This window comes from Fimicolochytrium jonesii (genome assembly GCF_025526975.1).
Source record: "Fimicolochytrium jonesii strain JEL569 chromosome Unknown EV422scaffold_5, whole genome shotgun sequence".
Lineage (NCBI taxonomy): Eukaryota > Fungi > Chytridiomycota > Chytridiomycetes > Spizellomycetales > Powellomycetaceae > Fimicolochytrium > Fimicolochytrium jonesii.
The window spans coordinates 977,932-997,376 of record NW_026515672.1 but is presented as its reverse complement, the minus strand read 5'-3'; the positions used below and the strand labels follow the sequence as shown (position 1 = coordinate 997,376).

Below are 19,445 nucleotides of genomic sequence, written 5' to 3'. Positions count from 1 at the left end.
TGGCGCAAATGAGCGCAGAATCCCCTGATCCGCTCGTAATCGGTGTGATTCCAAAGTATTTTGCAGCCGTACGTTCGAGCAGCGTAGGTGGTCGACGTTGCCGCTTGCTCGGCCCGGCAGCTCGCGCGACATATCCAAAGGGGTCAGCATCTTTGTCGTCGTCCGAGGAGCTACTCTCACCATCGCTTCCGCCACTAAGTGCTTGTTTCCCACGGCCGTGTCGGAGAAGCTTGGACAGGGCAGCGTTCCCTTCATCTTCGAGATCGCCACCTTCTTCTCGTTCAGCGTCGCGCTCCTCTTGATCGTCTCCATCTCCTTCTTCCATATCTCCGCGCTGCCCAGCTTCGGCGAGCACAGCAGTGAGGGTACGGTTGCTCTTTGGCTGAGCCTTCTTTCGCATGGGAGTTGGGAGTGGGGGATCTTCAGTGCCTTGCTGCGAGCTAGCTCCGCCTCCGATCTCGCTTCCAGTATCATCGGTCTCAACGGTCTTGGCAAGGGCCTGACGCTTGCGCTTCTCGGCGGCTCGAATCTTAATAGCAAGGGCGGAACTTTCCGGGAGTACTTCAAAATCCTGTGCATCGTCGCCGACCTTGGACATGCTATTTGTGGTGTACTGGCTCTCTACGTCTAGGATAATCTGCTCTATGCGGCTGTCTAATCTCCAAAGCGAAGCTGTTCGAATGTCTACGGCGTGGGAAAATGCGTAAAGATGCAAAGAAAGGAAAGAGAACTCCGAAGCAATCAGGCAGTTATCCATCCCGTCCGGACTAATTGCTCCATTACAAACCACGTGACCCCACCCTGCCTCGCGTCTTCCAACCCACTCTTTCGTTCTCTCGAACTGCGATCGTTACCCACCACTACACTAGAAATCTCACGAAAAATAGTGTCCCAGTTTATAGCTTCCCCGTTGATCGAGGATATACTTCTGTTGACACATGTTGGGGGCAAACCCGCCCCGATCTATATACAAATAAGAATGTGAGCTACCTCAAAACCTATACTGTTCCTGCACAAACGCCGTCTGACATGCCACATCGCATCCAAACCCCGCATCTTCCTTCACGCGCCCATCTCCTCCAACGCCATCCTAACCACCACCTCCTCGGGAAACCACTCCCCCTCCTCCTCCCCCGCATCCTGCTCCCACTCCCCCAACCCCGCCCCACCTTCCGCGCGATCAAACAGCGCCCGGAAACACCTCGACGCCGGGTCATTGAAATGCGCGTACGGGTTGAACGCGTTCAACTTGACCCCACACACGTAGCAGAAATGCGTGCGGCAGATGTTACACGTCATGTGGTTGCACCCCTCGGATTTCTCCACGGCCAGCGAGCAGTTCGGGCACGATTGCGTGAACTCTTCCTTCCATCTCCGCGTTTCGGCTTCCGCGAGCCACTCCCGCGTGAGTCGTTCTAGCGTCTTGCGGCCGTAGCGGACTTCGAGTTCTCGGATCTTGTTGGTGTTGTTGGACTCCAGAGCCAATGTGTACTGCGAGACGAGGACCTCGATATGGTTCGGCATGCAGAACTGCGCCGCGCCGTGCCAGCATCGGTTGCAGTAGAAACAGAAGGCGAATCGGCATTGGGTGCATATGCAGAGTTTTTCCGAGTGTGGGTCGCGGATGACGGGGTGTTGGCAGGTTGGGCGGGGGCAGTTCGTGACGTCGCGGCGGAGGGAGAGGGTGTGCGATTCGAGGAGGGTTGTGTAGCGGGTGTAGAGGGTGGGGGGGAGGAGGGATTGGAGGTCGGGGAGGGAGACTTGAGGGGTGGGGTAGGTCGGGTTTGGTGGTGGTGGTGTCGGGAGAGATGTCGGCGACGTGACCGATGGGTCGGGTGCATCTCCTCCTCCTTCGATCCGATGTGGCTCGTCTGCTTGCTTCCGCTTCTTGACGCACGCCGGTTGCGGACACCCCACCAACAGAGCCGTGCCCTCCTTTATCAGCATCGAGAAGTAGTCTAGCAGACACTCTCTACAGAACACATGTTTACACCCCCGTGTGAATCTAAAACAGTCTTTTCCCGGTTTCGTCGACAAACAAACCCCGCAGTCAAACGAAGATTGTTCAAATTCCCACTGGGATCGTTTATGGTCCTGATCGACTATCCAATCCGCTAGCTCGGAGGGTCGCAGACTGCCTGAGGGGCAGGAGATGTGTATTGCGTCGTGTCCGGGCCGGAAAACGCCTGAAGCGTGTAAACCGTCTCTGATCAGGTATTCTACGAAACTGTACAGACAGACATCCCGTTCCTCTTCCCATATCCGGGAAAGTGCGTCGGTGAGTATTTGGCGTTGTTCGGCGGTTATCCATCGGCATTCGAGCTCGAAGGTGGGTGGCGAGTGGGATGGGTACGTTAGCGGATGCGTGAAGTGAAGTGCGATGGGTGGCAGGAAACGGACGTCCACTGTGACGGTGGGGGAGTCCTCATCTTCCGAGACCGGCTTAAGTGTTTCTGACGAGGCATCTCCGGTAAACCCGTGCACTATTATGCTGGTATCCCCATCCAGCTCGACCCGCGCCTGTATCGTTCCTTCGACCTTGCCAGGTGATGTATCCTGGAGTGTGAAATCGTCGGCGTAAATTGCCTAAACGTCGCGAGTGAGACAATAGCATTAGAAATGACCCGATCGTTTGCAAGTCGCCTGAAGCAAGTTAGGATAATACAAGCGATCTAAAGAGTCTCGCATGCTAACCTCGAGTGCAGTAAGCTCTTCCTTCTGTCGTTCGTAGTTTTCGTCCAGCTCGTCTTGCGACAGCCCAGCATTTTCCGACGCGGCGGCCATTTCGGCGAGTAGGAGTCTATATCGAAGGTGGTCGTAGTGATCGTGAGGAAACAGTTACTTTGGGGTTCCCGGCTATGCTTCTATATGCATACAGTATATATGACGGTTGGTGGGGGTTTTGCAGTGGGTGGAGGCGGTGGCAGCGGTTGGTGCGAAGATGGTTGTGGGAAAGAGAGAGGGCGAGGGAAGGATTTGAATTCGGGTGAGTCACCGTTGGCGCTCACGTCACGCCGGGGCAGACAGATCCATTGTCCAAGCGCGTGTTTCCCTTCTTCGTTGGCGAATGCTGGTCTCAAGAAGACGACGGCCATAGCAAGACCTCCCCCTAACCCTAACCCTAAGGCGACGAATCACGTAATCAGTTCGGACATGTCGGACACAACACCCAAGGGGTTCTTCCAATCAACACCTCCGTTCTCGTGGCGTGAAGAGCGTTACGGACGACAGAACTCCCGTTCGCTCCGGCTTCCTCCTTCCAGTGTTCCAACCTGCGGTCGTCACAACGCCTGCCGTCCACACAAGATGACGGAATGTCCAATACTGCAGGAGAACACTCCGTCTCCCAGTACCGAATCCGACGAATCGCAGAGCTCCGGCTCACGGCTCAGGATACCGTCTTGTCAGATGCAACGGCCGACGTCTCTCATATAGCAGGCACAGTTCCCGTTAGCGAGGGATCCACAACAAAAGGCTTATTGGTCGGCAAGTTCGTGACGAAACGCGAGGCAGAGAAGGACCACCCAACCTCAAACCTGTCAAAAGTGTCCGCCGCAATATGCTTCTCTGATAGCACTGGAGCAGTGCCATGCGAGTTCTCGAACTTTCAGATGAGCTGGCTTGGGCAGCTCGTTTGTCTCGTGCGGTGGAGCTTTGTCCCCGTGTTGTGGGCGCTGCCCGGCACCAGCGCTCAACGGATTGGAGGCGATTTGGCTTATCATTATTTGGAAGTCTTGGATGTACCTCTCGTGCTAGCTGACGGCCACTTTTTGGAAACCCATTGGAGCTATCAATTCTCCAAATGGGAATGCGATGTCGAGCAGGAATGGGAAAACAGCCGGGTGGCAGCAAAGGACCATAGAGCTATATCCGACATCTTGTCGAAGCGCCCGCCAGTCTGCTTTCCTTCCGACTTTGCAAGCCCTAGAAGGTCATCAAGCATGCAGATCATCAACAACGATCTGAGCGCCGCCAAAATCATCACAGTATGTGGGAGGGTTCGAGGGAAGAGCATGCTGACATTCCCCCGAGGGCAGACATGCTATTTCGTGGAAATCCAATGCTCTCTTCGATTCGAGCCCTCCAACACCAGCAGAGAATCGTCAGACACCATCATCACAGCTTTTGTACTGTACAGAGACTCCAGTGACTCTCTGAACGACATCTTGCCGTACTATGAAAGCACATGCGTCGGAAGCACCTATATCTTGGTGGATGTCAGAACCACTCAGGTCAAGATACCGCTTTCAAACGGAACATGTGAGAAACGGAGATTGCTCGTCTTCTCTCTGAAGACGTCGAAAATGTTTTGTCTGGATGGCTATGAACAAGCACAAATACCGCAGTTGCCGTCGTTTCCGAGCCTTAACAATGCTGTCAGACAAGAGGGATCAGAGTCGGTGCCATCACCCATAGGGCAAACTGAATCTGGGCCCACCTCGCTCGTCACCCATAGACCGTCATACTACCTCTCATATACAGGAAAAATCACGAAAATTTTGGATCTACTCCTAGGCATCTACGAAATAGACGGACAGCATCATCTCTATTCCACATTTCACTATCTTCCCGGCCTCGGCCGCGGGCTACGCGTAGGAGCAGAACTCGAAATGCGCAACGTGCATATGATATCCTGCGACGCTGTTATCCCTCGTCCCGGGCCGGCGGACAAAGACAGCGTCCAACATCATCGAATAGCGTTCGTGGCTTGTCCCTGCTCGACGTTGAAAGTGCGGGCGTTTTCGACGGAACGGGATCCATGCCGCTTGTCTCCGAACAGCTACCGCAAACGAGCGATGGAGGCGATGAGGTTGCTGAATATACCCGACCTCACGATCGCTTGCGGCCTGACAGACTACTTGAATGAGTTGGAGAGCAGCACGGCGTCGTCGTCGCGCCGCCGAAAGTGGGATGTACTCACGACCATTCCACTGCTCAAGCATTTTGGATACGCCCCTTACGAGACGGATCTGCACGCCATTCTACTCAACCACGACAGTAGCTGTAAACTGGCTCGATGGCGATACCCCTTCCCTGACATTGTAACCATCGCACACATCACGAGCGCCGTCGCGAGTCGTGCGGGCGGTGCGGACAACCGCCATGCCCAACCCACCTGGACGTTCCACATGTCGAACGCGGCTCATCTTGGGATGAAGGACTCGTGGCTGATTGCGTGGCTGGAAGGCGGACGGGGAGATCATCTGCGGTTGAGGGATTCCTCGGGCACGATCCTGACGGTCGTCGAGGGGGCTGTGACGGACACGTTGAGCAACTACGCGAATCGGTTGTTTGGAATCAGGAACTTTGAGCTGGTGACGGAGACGTTCGGAGGGTTTGACGTGCACGGAACCCGCGGGGTGCTGACCACATCCTATCTGCGGTGGTCGTTACGAGACGCATTCTGTGTCACCGAGTCACCGCCGTCCGGACCTCGTCAACACCCGACATGGGCGTCGTTCGTGTTTGTCCCGCAGTTGATTGGCCCGCGGACGGCGAAGATTGCGTATGGGACCGCCGGCATCATTCAGATCGTGGACGGCATGTCGTGGATGGTCGTCCGTGGGAACTCGGTGGGAGAGGGGAGAAGCACTTGTATTGAGGTCAATCCCTCGGGTGAAGGGCGCCAGACCTGGAATCTGGATGCTACCTATTTGGTGACCGGGGCGCAGCTTGTAGGAGGGATTGGGAATCGGACGCATCCCGACTCGGCTGGTGGGCCTGCGTTTTACAAGATGACCGCGTCTACCATCGTGTCCTCCTTGGCAGAACCGGAGGGAGGCACTGCCACCACGTCCAACATGGCCGGCACGACGTCGAACCAAGCAACGAATACATTCCAGCTCGCGAAATACGATGCAGACCGCATCGCGCTAGCGCGCACCCACCCAATCTTCCGCTCCGTCGGCGCCGTGATCAACCGCCACGTCGACACGCAGGCCGGACCAGACACTTTCCAAGACTACCTCGTCAATCTCGAAGGGATTCTCGAACACCGGGAGTTTCGCGATAAAGAGGCAGATGCATTCCTGAGTGTCGACATGGCCAAAGCGCTGTTTGAGACGCATACATTCGGATCGGGGCGGAACGACCGTATCCTGTTTATTCGCCTGCGGGATAAAGAGGATCCGGAGACGATCGGCGTGTACCTCGACATGCGGCTGCATCCGTATCCCGTGGGCCTGCTGCCCGGCGCCCTGGTCCAGTTCCAGCGGCTGGCTATCCGGATGTCAGGCCGCGGAGCGCTCTACGGGCATCACATTGCAAACACGTCCATCACCGTGTCCAACCCCCCGCTGCAACCGGACACGGCAACCAAGCCAACAGACGAACCCCCCGTGCCCGTTCACCTGCACTCCTTCTTGCCGCCCCACCGTACACCATGCCACGTCAAGCTCGACATCACGTTCGTCCAGGAAATCACCATCGGGCCCATCTGCACCCTCTGCGGGTCCAAACCGCAACACGCAGGCTGTCCCAACGCGTGCCCCGCGGCCCATCAAACCTTACAAGCCTCGGCCCGCGCGTTCGCGCAGGACGGGACCTGTGAAGCGTTGCTGTATCTGGACGACCGGGATACGGTGTTCGCGTTGTTGAGGGTCCTTGCCGGCCCGGGGTCCGGCGGGGAGGCGGTGTTGGGCAGGCTGGTGAGGGCGGAGAAGGAGGTGCGGTTTGTGCAGACGCCGCCGTGGTTTGCGGATGATGGAGGCGGAGGGAACGGGAGAGGCGCGGGAACGGCGGGCGGTGAGAGGGATGAGGATATGGATGCCGCGGGGAGGGGTGATGAGTATTTCCCGGCGGCAGCCAACAGCCGGGGCTCCAGAGCCGTTGGTGCACACCTCGCGGACAGGGACACGGACTTGCAAGAGGTCCTGACAACGTACTGCCAACATCTCGACCTTCGACGGCCGGTCCTGGCGCGGTGCAGGAGGGTCATGCGGCACAGGGGCCCGGCGGAGGAATTTCGGAAACGGACGTTCAAAGTCGCGAACATAGCTGTTCCCACCATAGCGCATCAGCGGCTGCTGTTGAAGGTGCTGCATATGGAGGGGTTAGATGTCAAGAATGAGATATCGAGGCTTACGAAGATTCTGGCGGCGCGGCGTATTGCAATCGCGAGTGGTGGGGATCAATAACAATTCTCAAAGAAAAGCGTACCACAATATATTGACTTGTAACGGTAGCGAAATAGGGGCAGGGGAAAATGCGAGTAGTTAGAACTACTGGTAATTACAACACTACGACCAGAATACACCAGTGCATTCTTTCTCTAATAGGGTTCGTTCTCTTCTCGTCCATTATGCAGCCAACAGTTCCGAATAGCTTTGGCGCATCTGTCAAAGTGTCATAAAGGAAGTGCATTAATGGAAGGTCATTGTACACAGCATTATACGTTCGGCAAGGAACCTGTTCAAGTGCCGCTGGATCCTGTCCGTGCTCAGCTAACGTGATGGCCAGCTCGCACCACGATCTCGCATCATCCAACTGATTGACGCTTTTACCCCGATGGAGTGTTAGCAACGTATCTTCGAAGTCAGACTCAAATCCGCCTGGCCCACCTCCAGAATTCACATCCATGGTTCCTGCGGGCGTAAAAAGATGAGCCTCAAACTTCAGAGAATCATGATCCATCCAATATCAGGTAATCTACCACGCAGTAACCATCAGCCACTCAACCTCGTGCTTGGGATACGACGTTTCCTGGCAATTTGACAAGTATCAGTTGAGTTCTGATGGCGGTCATCGATTCACATGGCTCGCCACTGACTTGCTGAGAATTTGACCGCAAGATAGTCAAGACTTGCTGATAGAGCCCGAACGCCGCTGCTTTGTTCGCCACCAATGAGGTTCGAATTAAAATGCGGAACCTGGTAGCTGGGTTAGCGTCGCAGGGTAAGAAAGGACCAGCTGGCTCTCGTGGATTACCATTGACTGAACTTCCGCATGTCGAAGGCGGGATCTCGCTTCAAGATGGTGTTTAGAGTAGCCTATATACCTTTCCTTGTCAACAAGACGACAATGACTTTGGATGTTGAACGGCTGAACGCACCTGGATCGTCATGAAGACGACTGAGAAATCTTTGATCAGCCTCATATCTAATTGACCCCAACTCACAACCAACTCAACGTACCTGCACTTGGACAATCATGCCGCGTGACAATATCTATGGCTCCACTATTTTAGCCCAAGCCCGTCAGGGCGTCTGTCCGCCAACCGTCAACTGACCTGCCATCCTCTCAAACACCTGAACAGGCGCCTCAACCGCCTCCGCAAACTCCAGAATGTGCTCCAAATCCGTCCAGCTCTCCTGTTTCACCTTGATCTCCAGCTCGAGATATATGCTTTGCTGAAGCACCGGATCCTCGCTCGCGCTCGCGGCGGGACCTAATGCGGTAATACGCTGACAGAGTGTCCGCAACCGCTGGAGTGCATCCATCGCTCTCGTCAGGTGTTGCGCCTCGTCAGACTCTGAAGTCGGTTTCCTTGCCAACGAGATATGTCCAGCTACCACAGCAAACAAGCACATCTTCTGCGTCTCCAAATTGTGCAGATTCTGGTCGTCGAAGAGATCCATGAACTCAGACGTAACGGCGAACAACTCACAAGCGACTTCCGTGAGCCCTTGCGATGCAGCCGTGAGGGCGACGTTCCAGCTGCTTCGGTAGAGCCATTCGGCTTCGGAATCGACTACGCGGCCAGCGGTGGAATTCGCCTTCCATTTCCTCAGGAGTGTCAGTGATTTCCCGAAATATGCGAGTAGCTCGGCCGTCATGGTCTCCTTGTTCTCAGCCGTCAGCAGTGCTTTCGTTAACCGTATCAAACACCGAATGACCGTCATCAGGTCCGATAATTTGTTATCGCCGATCCAGTCCACCGACGAGCTGATGACCTGTTTGAGGATCCGTTGCAATCCACCCTTGTCTTCTTTCTTGTACGCGAGCTGAGCTGCGCAGATGAATAGCTTGATCGTCTCTTCGGTGCATTCGATGGCAGTAATATGCCGATATGCGTCCACATCGTTGTTCCCCTCCATCAACGCAGCATAGGCAAGGAAATTCATGTCGGCGGGGATAAGACTCAGGTCGCCTTCTATTTGTAGTGACTCGTACGCCTGTCGTGGTTTCCTTAGCTCCAGGTAGCACACGGCAAGCTTTTTTCTGACAAGGTCTCTATTCTGCTTGTCGATGTCGCCAAGTAACAGCCGCGCGCTGCATTTGAACAGATTTGCGGCGTCCTCCCATCGTGAGTCTTGCGTTGCTTTATCCGCGACTTGCCATAACAGGAGCCGATATGCATAAACGAGCTCGAGTGTGCCTTCGTTTTGCGTCGCCTCGTCTATACAATCGTTGATCGAGCTCAGGAGTGCAGCATCGTAATGATCGGATCCGTTGGTAAGGAAGTACAATCTCAGTATTCTCAGCTTGTCTTGGTAATCATTGTTCAGAGTTTTCGACGGATGGTTCCGAAGTATCGCGTTGATTCCATTCACTGCTGCAATCGGGCTAGCGCTTCTTGCTATCAGATGGATTATCCCCAGCACAATATCAAAGTCTTTCCCGTCTAGCGCTTTGTCTGAGCAATTCTCCAACGCCGTCGCAAACACCTCTTGCATGATATGCTCGCTCTGCCCGCGCTGGGCAAGGCATCTCAGTTTCAAGTGGTACGCGACGATCAGATTCGGGCTCCCCTCCAATGTCAGGTCGATCGCCTTCTCCGCCGCCTCCACACCGTTCGTCTCCAGATACAGATTCGACAGAAACAGCAGCGCATCCCTCTTCAGCCCGCCCTCCGACTCCTTTCCAGCGTTCAAAGGATTCTCGATCAGATCAATCCCCAGCTTGCACCACTGGATAGCGTCGATCGATTTGGAGGCCTGTCGCGCACATTGGATGCATATCCGCGACACCTCCTCCAGCTCGCGTTGGGTGAAACTGCTCAAGGACTCTGGTTGCGAGGCTTGACGCATCAACATGAACGAGACGGCGGATTCGTTCTGTCTGAACTCCAGCTCGGCCTTGTACGCCAACATGAGGCTGCCGATCGTTCTCAGCTCCTTTGGGGTGGTCCTGCTTCGACCATTTGAGCCGCGCTCGAGGAAATTCGATGCCGTCTCGTAATACATCGTGGCTTTGGAAAAATCGCCAGAATCCAGCCAGCTCTTTCCAATTTTCAGTGCTAGTCTAGCCATCTTCGCCAGGACTCGCACATCCTCGCCATCGCTCGGGGCTGCTAGTTCCAGCAATGCAAAGGCGGTCGTTCTCAGGTGAGCTAAAGCTTCCGGTGGCTGTGTGTCTCGCGCCCCAGTCCGTTTGATTGTGCGGTTCCATATCCGGACGCCAGCGTCATCGAGTCTGTCTGCGACCGCCCAAAATGCCTCCGTCATGTTCTCATCCCCTTTCATCTGCTTTAACCGAAGCAGTGCATCTGACATCCGTTCGCACTCGGCAGCCACGGATGGCTTGATGAAGATATCAGCACGACACAGTTCCTCAGCGATTCCTATGATGACTTGTTACTAAACGAACCCCACGATGATATGCACACACGAGCCGAACCTTCAAGCTGCACTGTGAGCGTCTCGCATTCCGTCCGCCGTGGTGAGTTCATTCTGGTGCCTTGAGCGGGCTCGTGTGAGAGTCGTGGGAAATTGGGCTGCGAAAAACGCACAGTCAAATACTCGTCCGGAAGTCGGGGCTCGTCCGAAATTCATCAACAGCGTAAGATCCCTTCCCTTTTTCGCGGATCCGACGGTCCGACGCCGCCTGAGCAGCTCGGACAAGCCGACAGACCCCTCACCAGTGCCTCCAACGCCATCGGCTCATAGAAAGCTGTCCAAAAGCATCACCGATGAAATCAGTAATTGAGAAAAGCCTATATACACGCCCAAAAACTACTGGCGCTTCTATTCTCACAACTATCGAATAAATAAACGCCTGAACTGAAATACACCAAAATCCCACATAAACGATCCCTCTCTGCAGGCGGCAAATCCAGCGATGCAAAAATTTTGAGAAGCGAGACGGGCGGTGGTACATAACTTGGAAATAGGTGCCCTGGGGTGAAGGCAAATCGTCGACTCTCGTGATGTAGGCGAGTCCGTTCAGAGACGAGTGTGCTTCTGTGCGAAGCGCAACGTCTCCTATGCAATGAAACGGCTACTGAATGTGGTATTCGCATGTGGAGGGCATATTGTCATGCCATTTGGTGTATTGCGCTAGAGCGTGATCATCTGTAGGGACGAAGGGGAGCGTATAAGTTTCCAGCATGCAAATCACAGTATTGCCTCTTTCTGGGGAACTGGCGGTCCACTTGCCTATATGTCGATTTGCTGTCGAGATGAAAGGATTAGATAGCCGTAAGATACATGAATTCCCTACCGACGTCACTTGCTCATACCTTTCAGAAACACGACCTCATATGGATGAAAGGACATTCCAAAATACTGGTTTTTCCATGCTGGATCCAGATGCGTGCATGTGTGCGCATAATCCTTCTCTCCCTTGAAAGCCGTCATCAACGCGGCAGCCTGATATCCGCGATCCACCAACCGCTTCGTCAACTGGGTCTCTCCACCCACTATTGCTTCGTCCAATGTTTTCGGACAACCGACGGGCCCAACCGCTGTGTCGAACCCTATCTGATCGAACGCCAGCACCATGGATTGGACATGCCGGGGGTGATTCGGATCGCAATTGAAGGAAATTCCGACCATCTTAGTTTTGTCGGATAACGGGGCGAGGAAGATATCCGTCCAGCACTGTGTCGAGTAGGTGGGAATGAAAGGACCACGGACAGAGGCGTTGACGAGAATGTACTTTTTGTACGCCCTGCCATACTCTGACTTCATTCGATCCACCCCTGCGCTGAAGGAGCCCAAATCATAACACTCGTTCGGTTTTGTCCAGGTGAATACGTTGGGCAGCTTTGTTGGCACGTTCGCGTCCTTGGGCACCGGTGAATTGAAGACCAACAGATAGTCCGCATTGGACTGCAGGCCATGATGCAGGAAGAACTTCAGGTTCTCGCTCTGCGTCGGGTTTTCTTCCTGCTTGCCCGTATCGAATGCGCCTTTGCTCGCTCGCCGGTCCTCCTCCGACTGAACCCCGTCATAGTAGACGTACACAACAAGAACGTCGTTTTCGGGTGCGGGCGAAGTTACTCTGTCGTCGGCCGGCAAGTGGGCCGACAGTGCGTTATCCGCGAAGGGGACCTGGTCTACTCTTCGTCTAGGGAGAGAGCTAACCTTCGGAATGTCGATAGCAGTGAAGGACAGCAGGAAAAAGGCTACTGCGACCAGAAAAAGCAATGTGCAAAGTGCACGCTGGAGCCGAGCGTTGCTGCTTCTTCGGGACTCCATCGAGACCTGTGTATAGTATATACAATAGACAAGGGTTTGTGAGTGAGCCGCCGCTGTAAACTGCAAGCCAACTCTCGATGGCGGAAGCGCAAAAGAGTGGTCTGTCTGTCTGTGCAGGCGGCGCTTTCGTTCCCGAAGAGAAGACGGCGCGTCGCGATGGAGGAGATGACCTCACAGAACAGAGCTGCATCCTCCCGTCCCTCCCGTGGACAAAGCGCTGAAGGCTGGATCTCCCAGCAACATTTTAGCTTCCATACAGCTTCAAGATGTGCGCCTGGTCGATAGAGGAGGTCACTCGCTTCTATGGGAACTACGCCCACTCTTATGACGACGAAATAGCCGCTGATAGCTATCCCGCACGTAAGTCCTCTTCTTTCCTCCGGCACTACTCCGCTCCTCTGTGGGAAAGGGAAAATTAACCGTCCGTCCATACCAGCTTCCGTTATTGCAACATGGGTGCTGGCACACCTGACTAACTCTCAGCCGCCAGAAGGAGGAAAGTTCAGGGTCCTTGACTTAGGTTGTGGGACAGGGCAAAGGTAAGATGATCTTGTGATTAATGTCGGCAAGTGCAACCGATGATCTTACGTTTTCCGCGGTTCCAAGTTCGAAACCTTTCTTCGAGCCACCATTAAACGAGCAGATAATAATGTATGGCATTGATGCCACGCCGGAGGTACTTGCAACAGAAGCCGGTCAGATTGGGGTCAAGATTATCTGGACTCCTTTTTGTGCAGGTCCTTGGATAGCTGACGTGTGGCGGGGACAGATGTTAGAAAAGGCAAAACAATTCCCGTTTCAAGAGCTGCGGTGCCAAGATATCGAGGCGCCCCTTCCGTATGATGAACCATTCGATGCCGTCGGTGAGTTTGCTAGATCATTGCTCAATACTGTCGGGCCACGAATTGAAGCGGCGTGTGGGACACTTTCAGTCTGTGTCGGCGTGATGGACTTCATCAGATCCCCCCAGGCATTACTGGAGAAAGTTGCAAAGTCAATGAGACCGAACGAAGGCTGCTGCTTCGGACTCACAATACCCGAATCAGGGGACCTCAACAAGTTCAACAACGACGAGTTAACGAAGCTGGTCCACGATAGCGGGTTCAAGATCTTGAAACACAACCGAATTTTTGGATACAAAGACTCAGAGACGGACGATTGCGTGCAATACCATGGATTGCTATTGATGCTTCGATAGCCATTTTGCATGCATATATATATACAGAGTTGATTATGAGGCAAATGATAATACATATGTAATAGTGAGTTCAATCCGCACTTTGTGATATAGCCATGGCGTAGTCTTCCATAGCCCCGTACATATCCGCACGGTGGCCGCGTCTGTAATTTGAACACGGCGTAAGCGATTGAAAGACGGAGGCAGGGATATCATGTCAAACTTACACATCGCCTCGTCGCAAATAGACCAGGCTGTCTGCTGGCGATAGCTGCAGGATATGTGTGTAGTCCTTCTCAGCTTCTTCCTGTCGGCCCAACAGTTGCAACACATGTGCTCTGTTGAAGAAAACCTCCGCCGTGGTATTCTCCGGTATTGCCGCCCGATTGAAGTCATCGAGTGCGCCTGTAAGGTCTGCATTGGAAGATGAAGTTATTATGAATCTCCTGCATCGGAAAATTACCCTTCATACAATAGCCTTGCCTTTCAATATCGCCTTCGTGATTCCCCGGTTGAGATACGCCGCAACGCAGTTCGGAACCGTCTTCAAAACCTGATACCGAGGAAGGTTACGAAACTGTATTCTCCATGAAACTTCGCAGAAACATGCTTACCTCCGTGTACTGCCTTAACGCCTCCTCATACTTGCTCTGAGAGAAACACATGTTCGCCATGTTGAGATGCGCGTGTGCGTACTCTGGGTCGGATTTCAGAGCAAGCTGGATAGTAACATCAGTATCTTCCGACCAAGCGGCGCGGACTTCACGACGCTGTACCTTATAGCTTTGCATCGCAGACACATCGTCGCCAAGTGCTTGACAGATGACGCCGGCGTTCGTCAGATACTCGGCGTTGCGAGGGTCGAGAGCCTATGAATTCGTGATCAGTGAGGTCTATCATGGAATGAGGTGGATATCTTGATTGCTTACGATCGCTTTGGAAACATCAATGAGAGCCCCAAAGAAGTTGGCCCGCCCATACTGGATCACAGCTCGGCCTTCCAAGGCCGGCTTGCAGTTCGGATCGATCGCGAGTGCTGCTGTGAATAGATCATATGCCTATACAACGCGAAGTCAGTCGATGGTCATCTTATAGCAGTTTCTGGATACACATGACACCTTCTTCTGTCGGCCATCCCTCTGAAACGTATAGGCGATATTAATAAGTGCCTCGATGCACCGGGGGTCCATGTGCAACACGCGGAGATAATCTTTGCGAGCTTGTTCGGTCTGTCCTGCCATCGCATGGACGTTGGCGCGAGCTATGTATGCTTCGCGCATGAACACGTTGAGTTTGATTGCCTACGTAAGAGCGAAGCTTAGCCAGAGAGCCCTTAAACAAGTTCTGCACATCGAAACGTACGTACCGAACTAAACTCCTCAATCGCCTGCTCAACCTTGCCCAATTTCTGCAGACACAGCCCGAGAAGTGCGCGCAGTTTGGCGTCTTCTGGGAAGGCATCCCGCGCGGCGTAGAGGTCGATTAGGGCGTTTTCGGGGTCGCCTTGCTGCCAGTAGAGCAGCCCGCGGTTCCGGTAGGCGTTCTGAGAAGTGAGATGTATGAGGTTAGCGGATTAGGGGGTTGGAGAGAGTGGTGTTGGTGTTGTTGTACTCACTGAATCGCTGCATAGGAGCATGGCCGTGCTGTAATCCTTGATGGCGCTCTCGTACTCTTTCATGAGCTGGTAGGTGACCGCACGGTTATACAGAGCGTAGTGGGAAGTCTGGACGGCATCGACATCAGTCAAGTATATTCATGACGTCCAAATGTCCTCAGTACTCCACTTACCCTGTCGATGACCATTGCCTTTGTAAAATCCTGTATGGCCATATCAAACTCCCCAAGTTTGCAATTACAAGCTCCTTTGAGCAGACACGCCCGAATACTGGTAGGCTCAATCCTCGATGCCTCATCGCAGTCATCAATCGCCAAATTGTACTCTCCTGCACTTCGATTGTCAACAACCTCCGAACGCCATCAACGAGACCCAGCAACGCACCTTTGCTCTGATAGTAACTCGCCCTCGCAATGTACGCCTCAAAGAAGTCCGGATCCAGTTTAATTGCCTTATCCAGATCATATGTCCCATCCTCATCCCTCAGATGCAGTTTCGAGATACCGCGATGATAGTAAGCTTTTGAGAACTGCGGGTTGAGCTGGATGCACGGCGTAAACTCTTTGATGGCGTTGGCCCAGTCGCGCAGCTTTTCGTAGCAGATGCCGCGGAGGAGGTAGACTTCGGATTCGCGTTTGTTATGGCGCAGCGCTTCGGCGAGGTTTTTGAGGGCGCCTGATTTGGCGGAGGGCTAGGTTAGTAGATTTTCATATCATGGGGTTGAACAGGGAATGGGCACGGTTTGGTACCTTCATGATCGCCGCAACTGATCCTGGCTTTGGCAACCAGCATGTACAGTTGCGGATCTTCGACCGTTTTGAGTCTACTCTCCCTATTGAACTCGTCGATGATTTGCTGGTATTTCCTTTGGAACGACAGGATCAAAGCTCTCTGCGGATGTTGTTAGATTCGGTCTTGACCAGTTGATGTGCAATCGATCTTTGGCCAGTTGGGGGTGGACTTACCTGCACGAAGGTTTGTGCGATCTCGGCGTTGAGTGCGAATGCTATTTGAAAATCGTTGGTAGCTTCTCTCATGAGACTAGAAGGAGAAGTTGATGATTAGGATGATTCCATGTGGCAGCATTACCTTCATTCACGCAATACTCACCCGAGCCTCAGCAACACTCTGCCGCGATAGAGATACAGATTCGCACTGGAAGGCGACAAATGTATCGCTTTATCATACTGCCTCACCGCCGCCTTCATATAATGCTCGTTCGTCCTCAACAGAATGTCCAGGTCGCTAGGCTTTCCTCCTCTCGACACAGCCCGCGACGACGGGTTAGAGGATGGCCTCAAGACGACGGCCGGGGGTGTCTCTGCCGGCGGGGTCTTCAGCATCATTTGATACAAATCACCGCAGCACAGATATCCGTACGTCTGGATGGGGTTGATTGAGACGCATTTCTGAAGGCATCGCAGCGCCGCCGGGAGGTTGTTCAGGAACCGCATGTAGAGGATACCGAGAGAAAGGTATGCCTGATGATGCAACGGTTCCAACTCCGTCACGGTGATCAAATCCGCTACCGCATACTCATACTGCTCCAAGGAGTAGTAAAGCAGTCCACGCTGATAGTACGCCTCATAGAATGTGTCAGTGGTATCCAGCAGAATCGACAAACTGAAATCCTCGATGGCCTTGAACGGGTTCCGTCGCCGAAACAAGGAGGCTCGATGGAAATACGCCTGCGCGTCCTGCGGGCTGATATGGATCGCCGTCGTGATATCCTGCAAAGCTTCTTCCCAATCCCCACGATGCGCATATGCTCGCCCGCGAAAGAGGTAGGCTTCGGAGTTCTTGACGTTGAGTTGGATCAACCGCGTGAAGGCGGCTAGTGAGTCGCCCCATAGCTGCCGCTGGAAGCTGTACATCGCAAGGTTGCGCAAAGCCGGCTCGTTGTTGGGATCGAGGTTCCGAACCATACGATAGTCCTCGTTGGCGTAGACCATCTCATCTTCCTGCTCGAACAGCGTGGCGCGCTGGAAGTACGCGTCGGCGTCGTGCGGTTTTAGCTTGATCACCTGCGAGTAGTTTACGATCGCCATTTTGATCATGCCTAGTTCCTGGTAAATTCTCCCGCGGGTCTGGAAGGCCGCCATGTGCAGGCGGTTAGTTTCCGTAATCATGTCGAGGTCTCTGAGTGCTTTCTGGACGTCGCCGTTTAACAGGAGCAGCTGATGGCGATACCAGCACGCCTCAGAGTTGAACGGGTCGTATTCGAATGCCTTGTCGAGGTCAGCCAGCGCCAGGGCAAAGTCGCCACGGAATCCAAGTAAGATGCCCCGCCGGCGAAGATAAGCAGGGACGGGAACCTCCGTATCAGCCAATTGAGCGGTAAGCGCCGCAATCTCCTTCTCCCTCGACTCCTTGTGCATCTGCGCCAACTGCTCGCTCTCATTATGCTGTTCGAAGAAAACGGGGTATTTCCGCCGGTCGTCGTCCGACATTGTGGCGCGCCGACGCTCGTTGCCGTGAATGCGGTGGTAGAGAGCCGTGCCTTGCTCAGCGGTCATTTGGATGCTCCTGACTTGGGCAATTTGGGATGGGCCGGCTGGTGGGGCGGAGGGTTCGCGCGTTTTGAATTTGGAGCTGACGCCGAACCAATCCTCGTCGTCGTCGGACTCTTCCATTTCTTCGGCTCCGGCATCTGGTTGTTCTTCCTCCAGTAGCATGCTGCCTTCGATACCCCTTCCCATAGCCCCCAAATCAGCGCCAAGCTCAGCATTCACTGGTATATCAGTCATGGCCTCGGCGACTTGATGCTCCGGCGTACCGTCTGTAGCTAATGCTTGCACATCGGCCTCAGCTGTCAATCCCAAGTCCTGTTCTACCATCTGATCCTCTGCCATCTGATGTTCCCGTGAGCCTGGGACATTAACATCCGGGATCTGTGCCGATGAAGCATCCGTCTCTGGGGGCCCGGTGATCCCTGCTGCCGTGGTCTTCATGGCCACGCGAGCCTCAGACGCATCACTCATCACGGATACCGACGTTTCCCTGGCAGAATCAGCAACCACCTGCTTCTCACTACCTTTCCGATTCGAAGCTATGTTTCCCTGTTCTCGCCTGCCCACCGACCGCTCTAGTTCCCGCGGTCGCTCAAGCCCATATTCAGCTTCCGAGCCGCCCCATCCACTCAACGGCTCTTCACTCGATGTGTCGAATGGAGATGGGGCCGCCGCTTGAGGCTGCGGATGCAGATGGTGAGAAGCCGCGGATTCGGGTGAAGTGTTTTGGGAATGCGGGAGTTCGGGCTGTAAGGCTAGTGGATAGGCAGGTTCCGAGGGGAACTCTATGGTGGGATTCACGGATTCTCTCTTGACCTGCGTCTGCATCTGGCTGGCGTCTGCCCCGGTTGTCCCAACGTCTCTGTTTTGCTCATCCCCGGACGGCTCATCCTTCACAGGCTCATCCTCAACAGCCTCAACAGTGGGCATCTCCGACGGGACCTCCTCCACCATCAACGGCCCATCCAAATCCCCACCCATCTGACTCCCACCCACCCCCTCCTCCGCACCACCACCCACGACAGGCGCAGACGGCACACGCACCTCCGCCAACTCCAACGGCGGCTCAGCTCCAAATACTAGCGAGCTCGTGTACAGGACTTCTGGCTGGACCCACGCGTCTTCGAGTTGTTGGGTTAGGACGTGGGTGGAGATCTCGCGGGATGCGGGTATATCTGGTGCGGTTTGGGTGGCGGTGGGGATCGTAGTTTGCAAGCGGGTAGTAGAGGCGCCGGGTTCGTGTGCCGGGGATGCCGGTGTGGCGAGAGCATCTGGCGGCTTGATCGTTGTTCGTCGAGGATGTCCTTGTCCAACCTATCAAGACTGTAAGTAAAGCAAGAAGGAAGAGAAAAAGCCAGAAAGGAAGAAGTCACAAACCTTAGGAGTCCCTGGCAAAGACCCAAAATGCCCACTCCTCGACCGCCCCGCAAAACTCAACCTCGGCTGCGCCGGCGTCCAACTCATCCCAATGTTCATCGACCCCGCCGCGATAGGGATGCGGTTGATCGACATGGGTCGACCTTCTAGCTAAACGCTTGTCAACAAGATCCGTCTCAGATTGCTCTGCTCATCATAGGTGGTTCATACCTGGAACGGCGCCTGTCGCTGCACCTCCAACAACGCCGACAGGTTCGAGATGGGCGTCGTCACCCGCTCCATATCAAAGGCGTCCTGCTGCACCGCCTCCGCATAAATGGACGCAGTGGGCGGTTTCGGCTGAACGGGATGAAAATGCGATACACTCGCGTTCCCAGTCGCAAGCAGCGACGCCTCCTTCTCAAACT

General features: G+C 54.3%; 6 protein-coding genes across 6 annotated transcripts; 2 read left to right on the top strand and 4 right to left on the bottom strand.

The window, feature by feature from the left end:
• Window positions 1-674: 674 nt before the first annotated feature.
• Window positions 675-2,933, bottom strand: EV422DRAFT_618516 (uncharacterized protein). Its single transcript, XM_053074039.1, has 2 exons — window positions 2,695-2,933; window positions 675-2,586 (listed from the first exon to the last, which is right to left on the bottom strand). The coding sequence occupies exons 1-2, from the start codon at window positions 2,782-2,784 to the stop codon at window positions 1,063-1,065; spliced, it is 1,614 nt and encodes a 537-aa protein (XP_052927753.1). The 5' UTR covers window positions 2,785-2,933; the 3' UTR covers window positions 675-1,062.
• Window positions 2,934-5,409: 2,476 nt separating this feature from the next.
• EV422DRAFT_522051 (CST, telomere maintenance, complex subunit CTC1-domain-containing protein) lies at window positions 5,410-7,584 on the top strand. Its single transcript, XM_053069790.1, has 2 exons — window positions 5,410-7,226; window positions 7,307-7,584. The coding sequence occupies exon 1, from the start codon at window positions 5,544-5,546 to the stop codon at window positions 7,134-7,136; it is 1,593 nt and encodes a 530-aa protein (XP_052927752.1). The 5' UTR covers window positions 5,410-5,543; the 3' UTR covers window positions 7,137-7,226; window positions 7,307-7,584.
• Window positions 7,339-10,659, bottom strand: EV422DRAFT_366894 (uncharacterized protein). The gene is made up of 8 exons (XM_053066697.1): window positions 10,558-10,659; window positions 8,228-10,501; window positions 8,133-8,165; window positions 8,051-8,070; window positions 7,927-7,988; window positions 7,769-7,868; window positions 7,652-7,701; window positions 7,339-7,583 (listed from the first exon to the last, which is right to left on the bottom strand). Exons 1-8 carry the CDS (start codon window positions 10,607-10,609, stop codon window positions 7,541-7,543), a joined length of 2,634 nt encoding a protein of 877 aa, XP_052927751.1. The 5' UTR covers window positions 10,610-10,659; the 3' UTR covers window positions 7,339-7,540.
• Window positions 10,660-11,011: 352 nt separating this feature from the next.
• EV422DRAFT_366672 (uncharacterized protein) lies at window positions 11,012-12,470 on the bottom strand. The gene is made up of 3 exons (XM_053066693.1): window positions 11,399-12,470; window positions 11,316-11,330; window positions 11,012-11,231 (listed from the first exon to the last, which is right to left on the bottom strand). Exons 1-3 carry the CDS (start codon window positions 12,357-12,359, stop codon window positions 11,158-11,160), a joined length of 1,050 nt encoding a protein of 349 aa, XP_052927750.1. The 5' UTR covers window positions 12,360-12,470; the 3' UTR covers window positions 11,012-11,157.
• Window positions 12,471-12,625: 155 nt separating this feature from the next.
• Window positions 12,626-13,557, top strand: EV422DRAFT_504861 (S-adenosyl-L-methionine-dependent methyltransferase; the record flags this gene model as incomplete). Its single annotated transcript, XM_053068452.1, has 5 exons — window positions 12,626-12,719; window positions 12,796-12,898; window positions 12,966-13,054; window positions 13,097-13,222; window positions 13,292-13,557. The coding sequence occupies 5 exons, from the start codon at window positions 12,626-12,628 to the stop codon at window positions 13,555-13,557; spliced, it is 678 nt and encodes a 225-aa protein (XP_052927749.1).
• A 66-nt stretch (window positions 13,558-13,623) lies between these two features.
• Window positions 13,624-18,648, bottom strand: EV422DRAFT_585274 (uncharacterized protein). Its single transcript, XM_053073441.1, has 14 exons — window positions 16,262-18,648; window positions 16,117-16,192; window positions 15,901-16,042; window positions 15,536-15,826; window positions 15,325-15,479; window positions 15,152-15,259; window positions 14,903-15,079; window positions 14,655-14,837; window positions 14,466-14,594; window positions 14,313-14,405; window positions 14,151-14,255; window positions 14,020-14,089; window positions 13,764-13,950; window positions 13,624-13,700 (listed from the first exon to the last, which is right to left on the bottom strand). Exons 1-14 carry the CDS (start codon window positions 18,640-18,642, stop codon window positions 13,628-13,630), a joined length of 4,170 nt encoding a protein of 1,389 aa, XP_052927748.1. The 5' UTR covers window positions 18,643-18,648; the 3' UTR covers window positions 13,624-13,627.
• Between the last annotated feature and the right edge of the window lie 797 nt (window positions 18,649-19,445).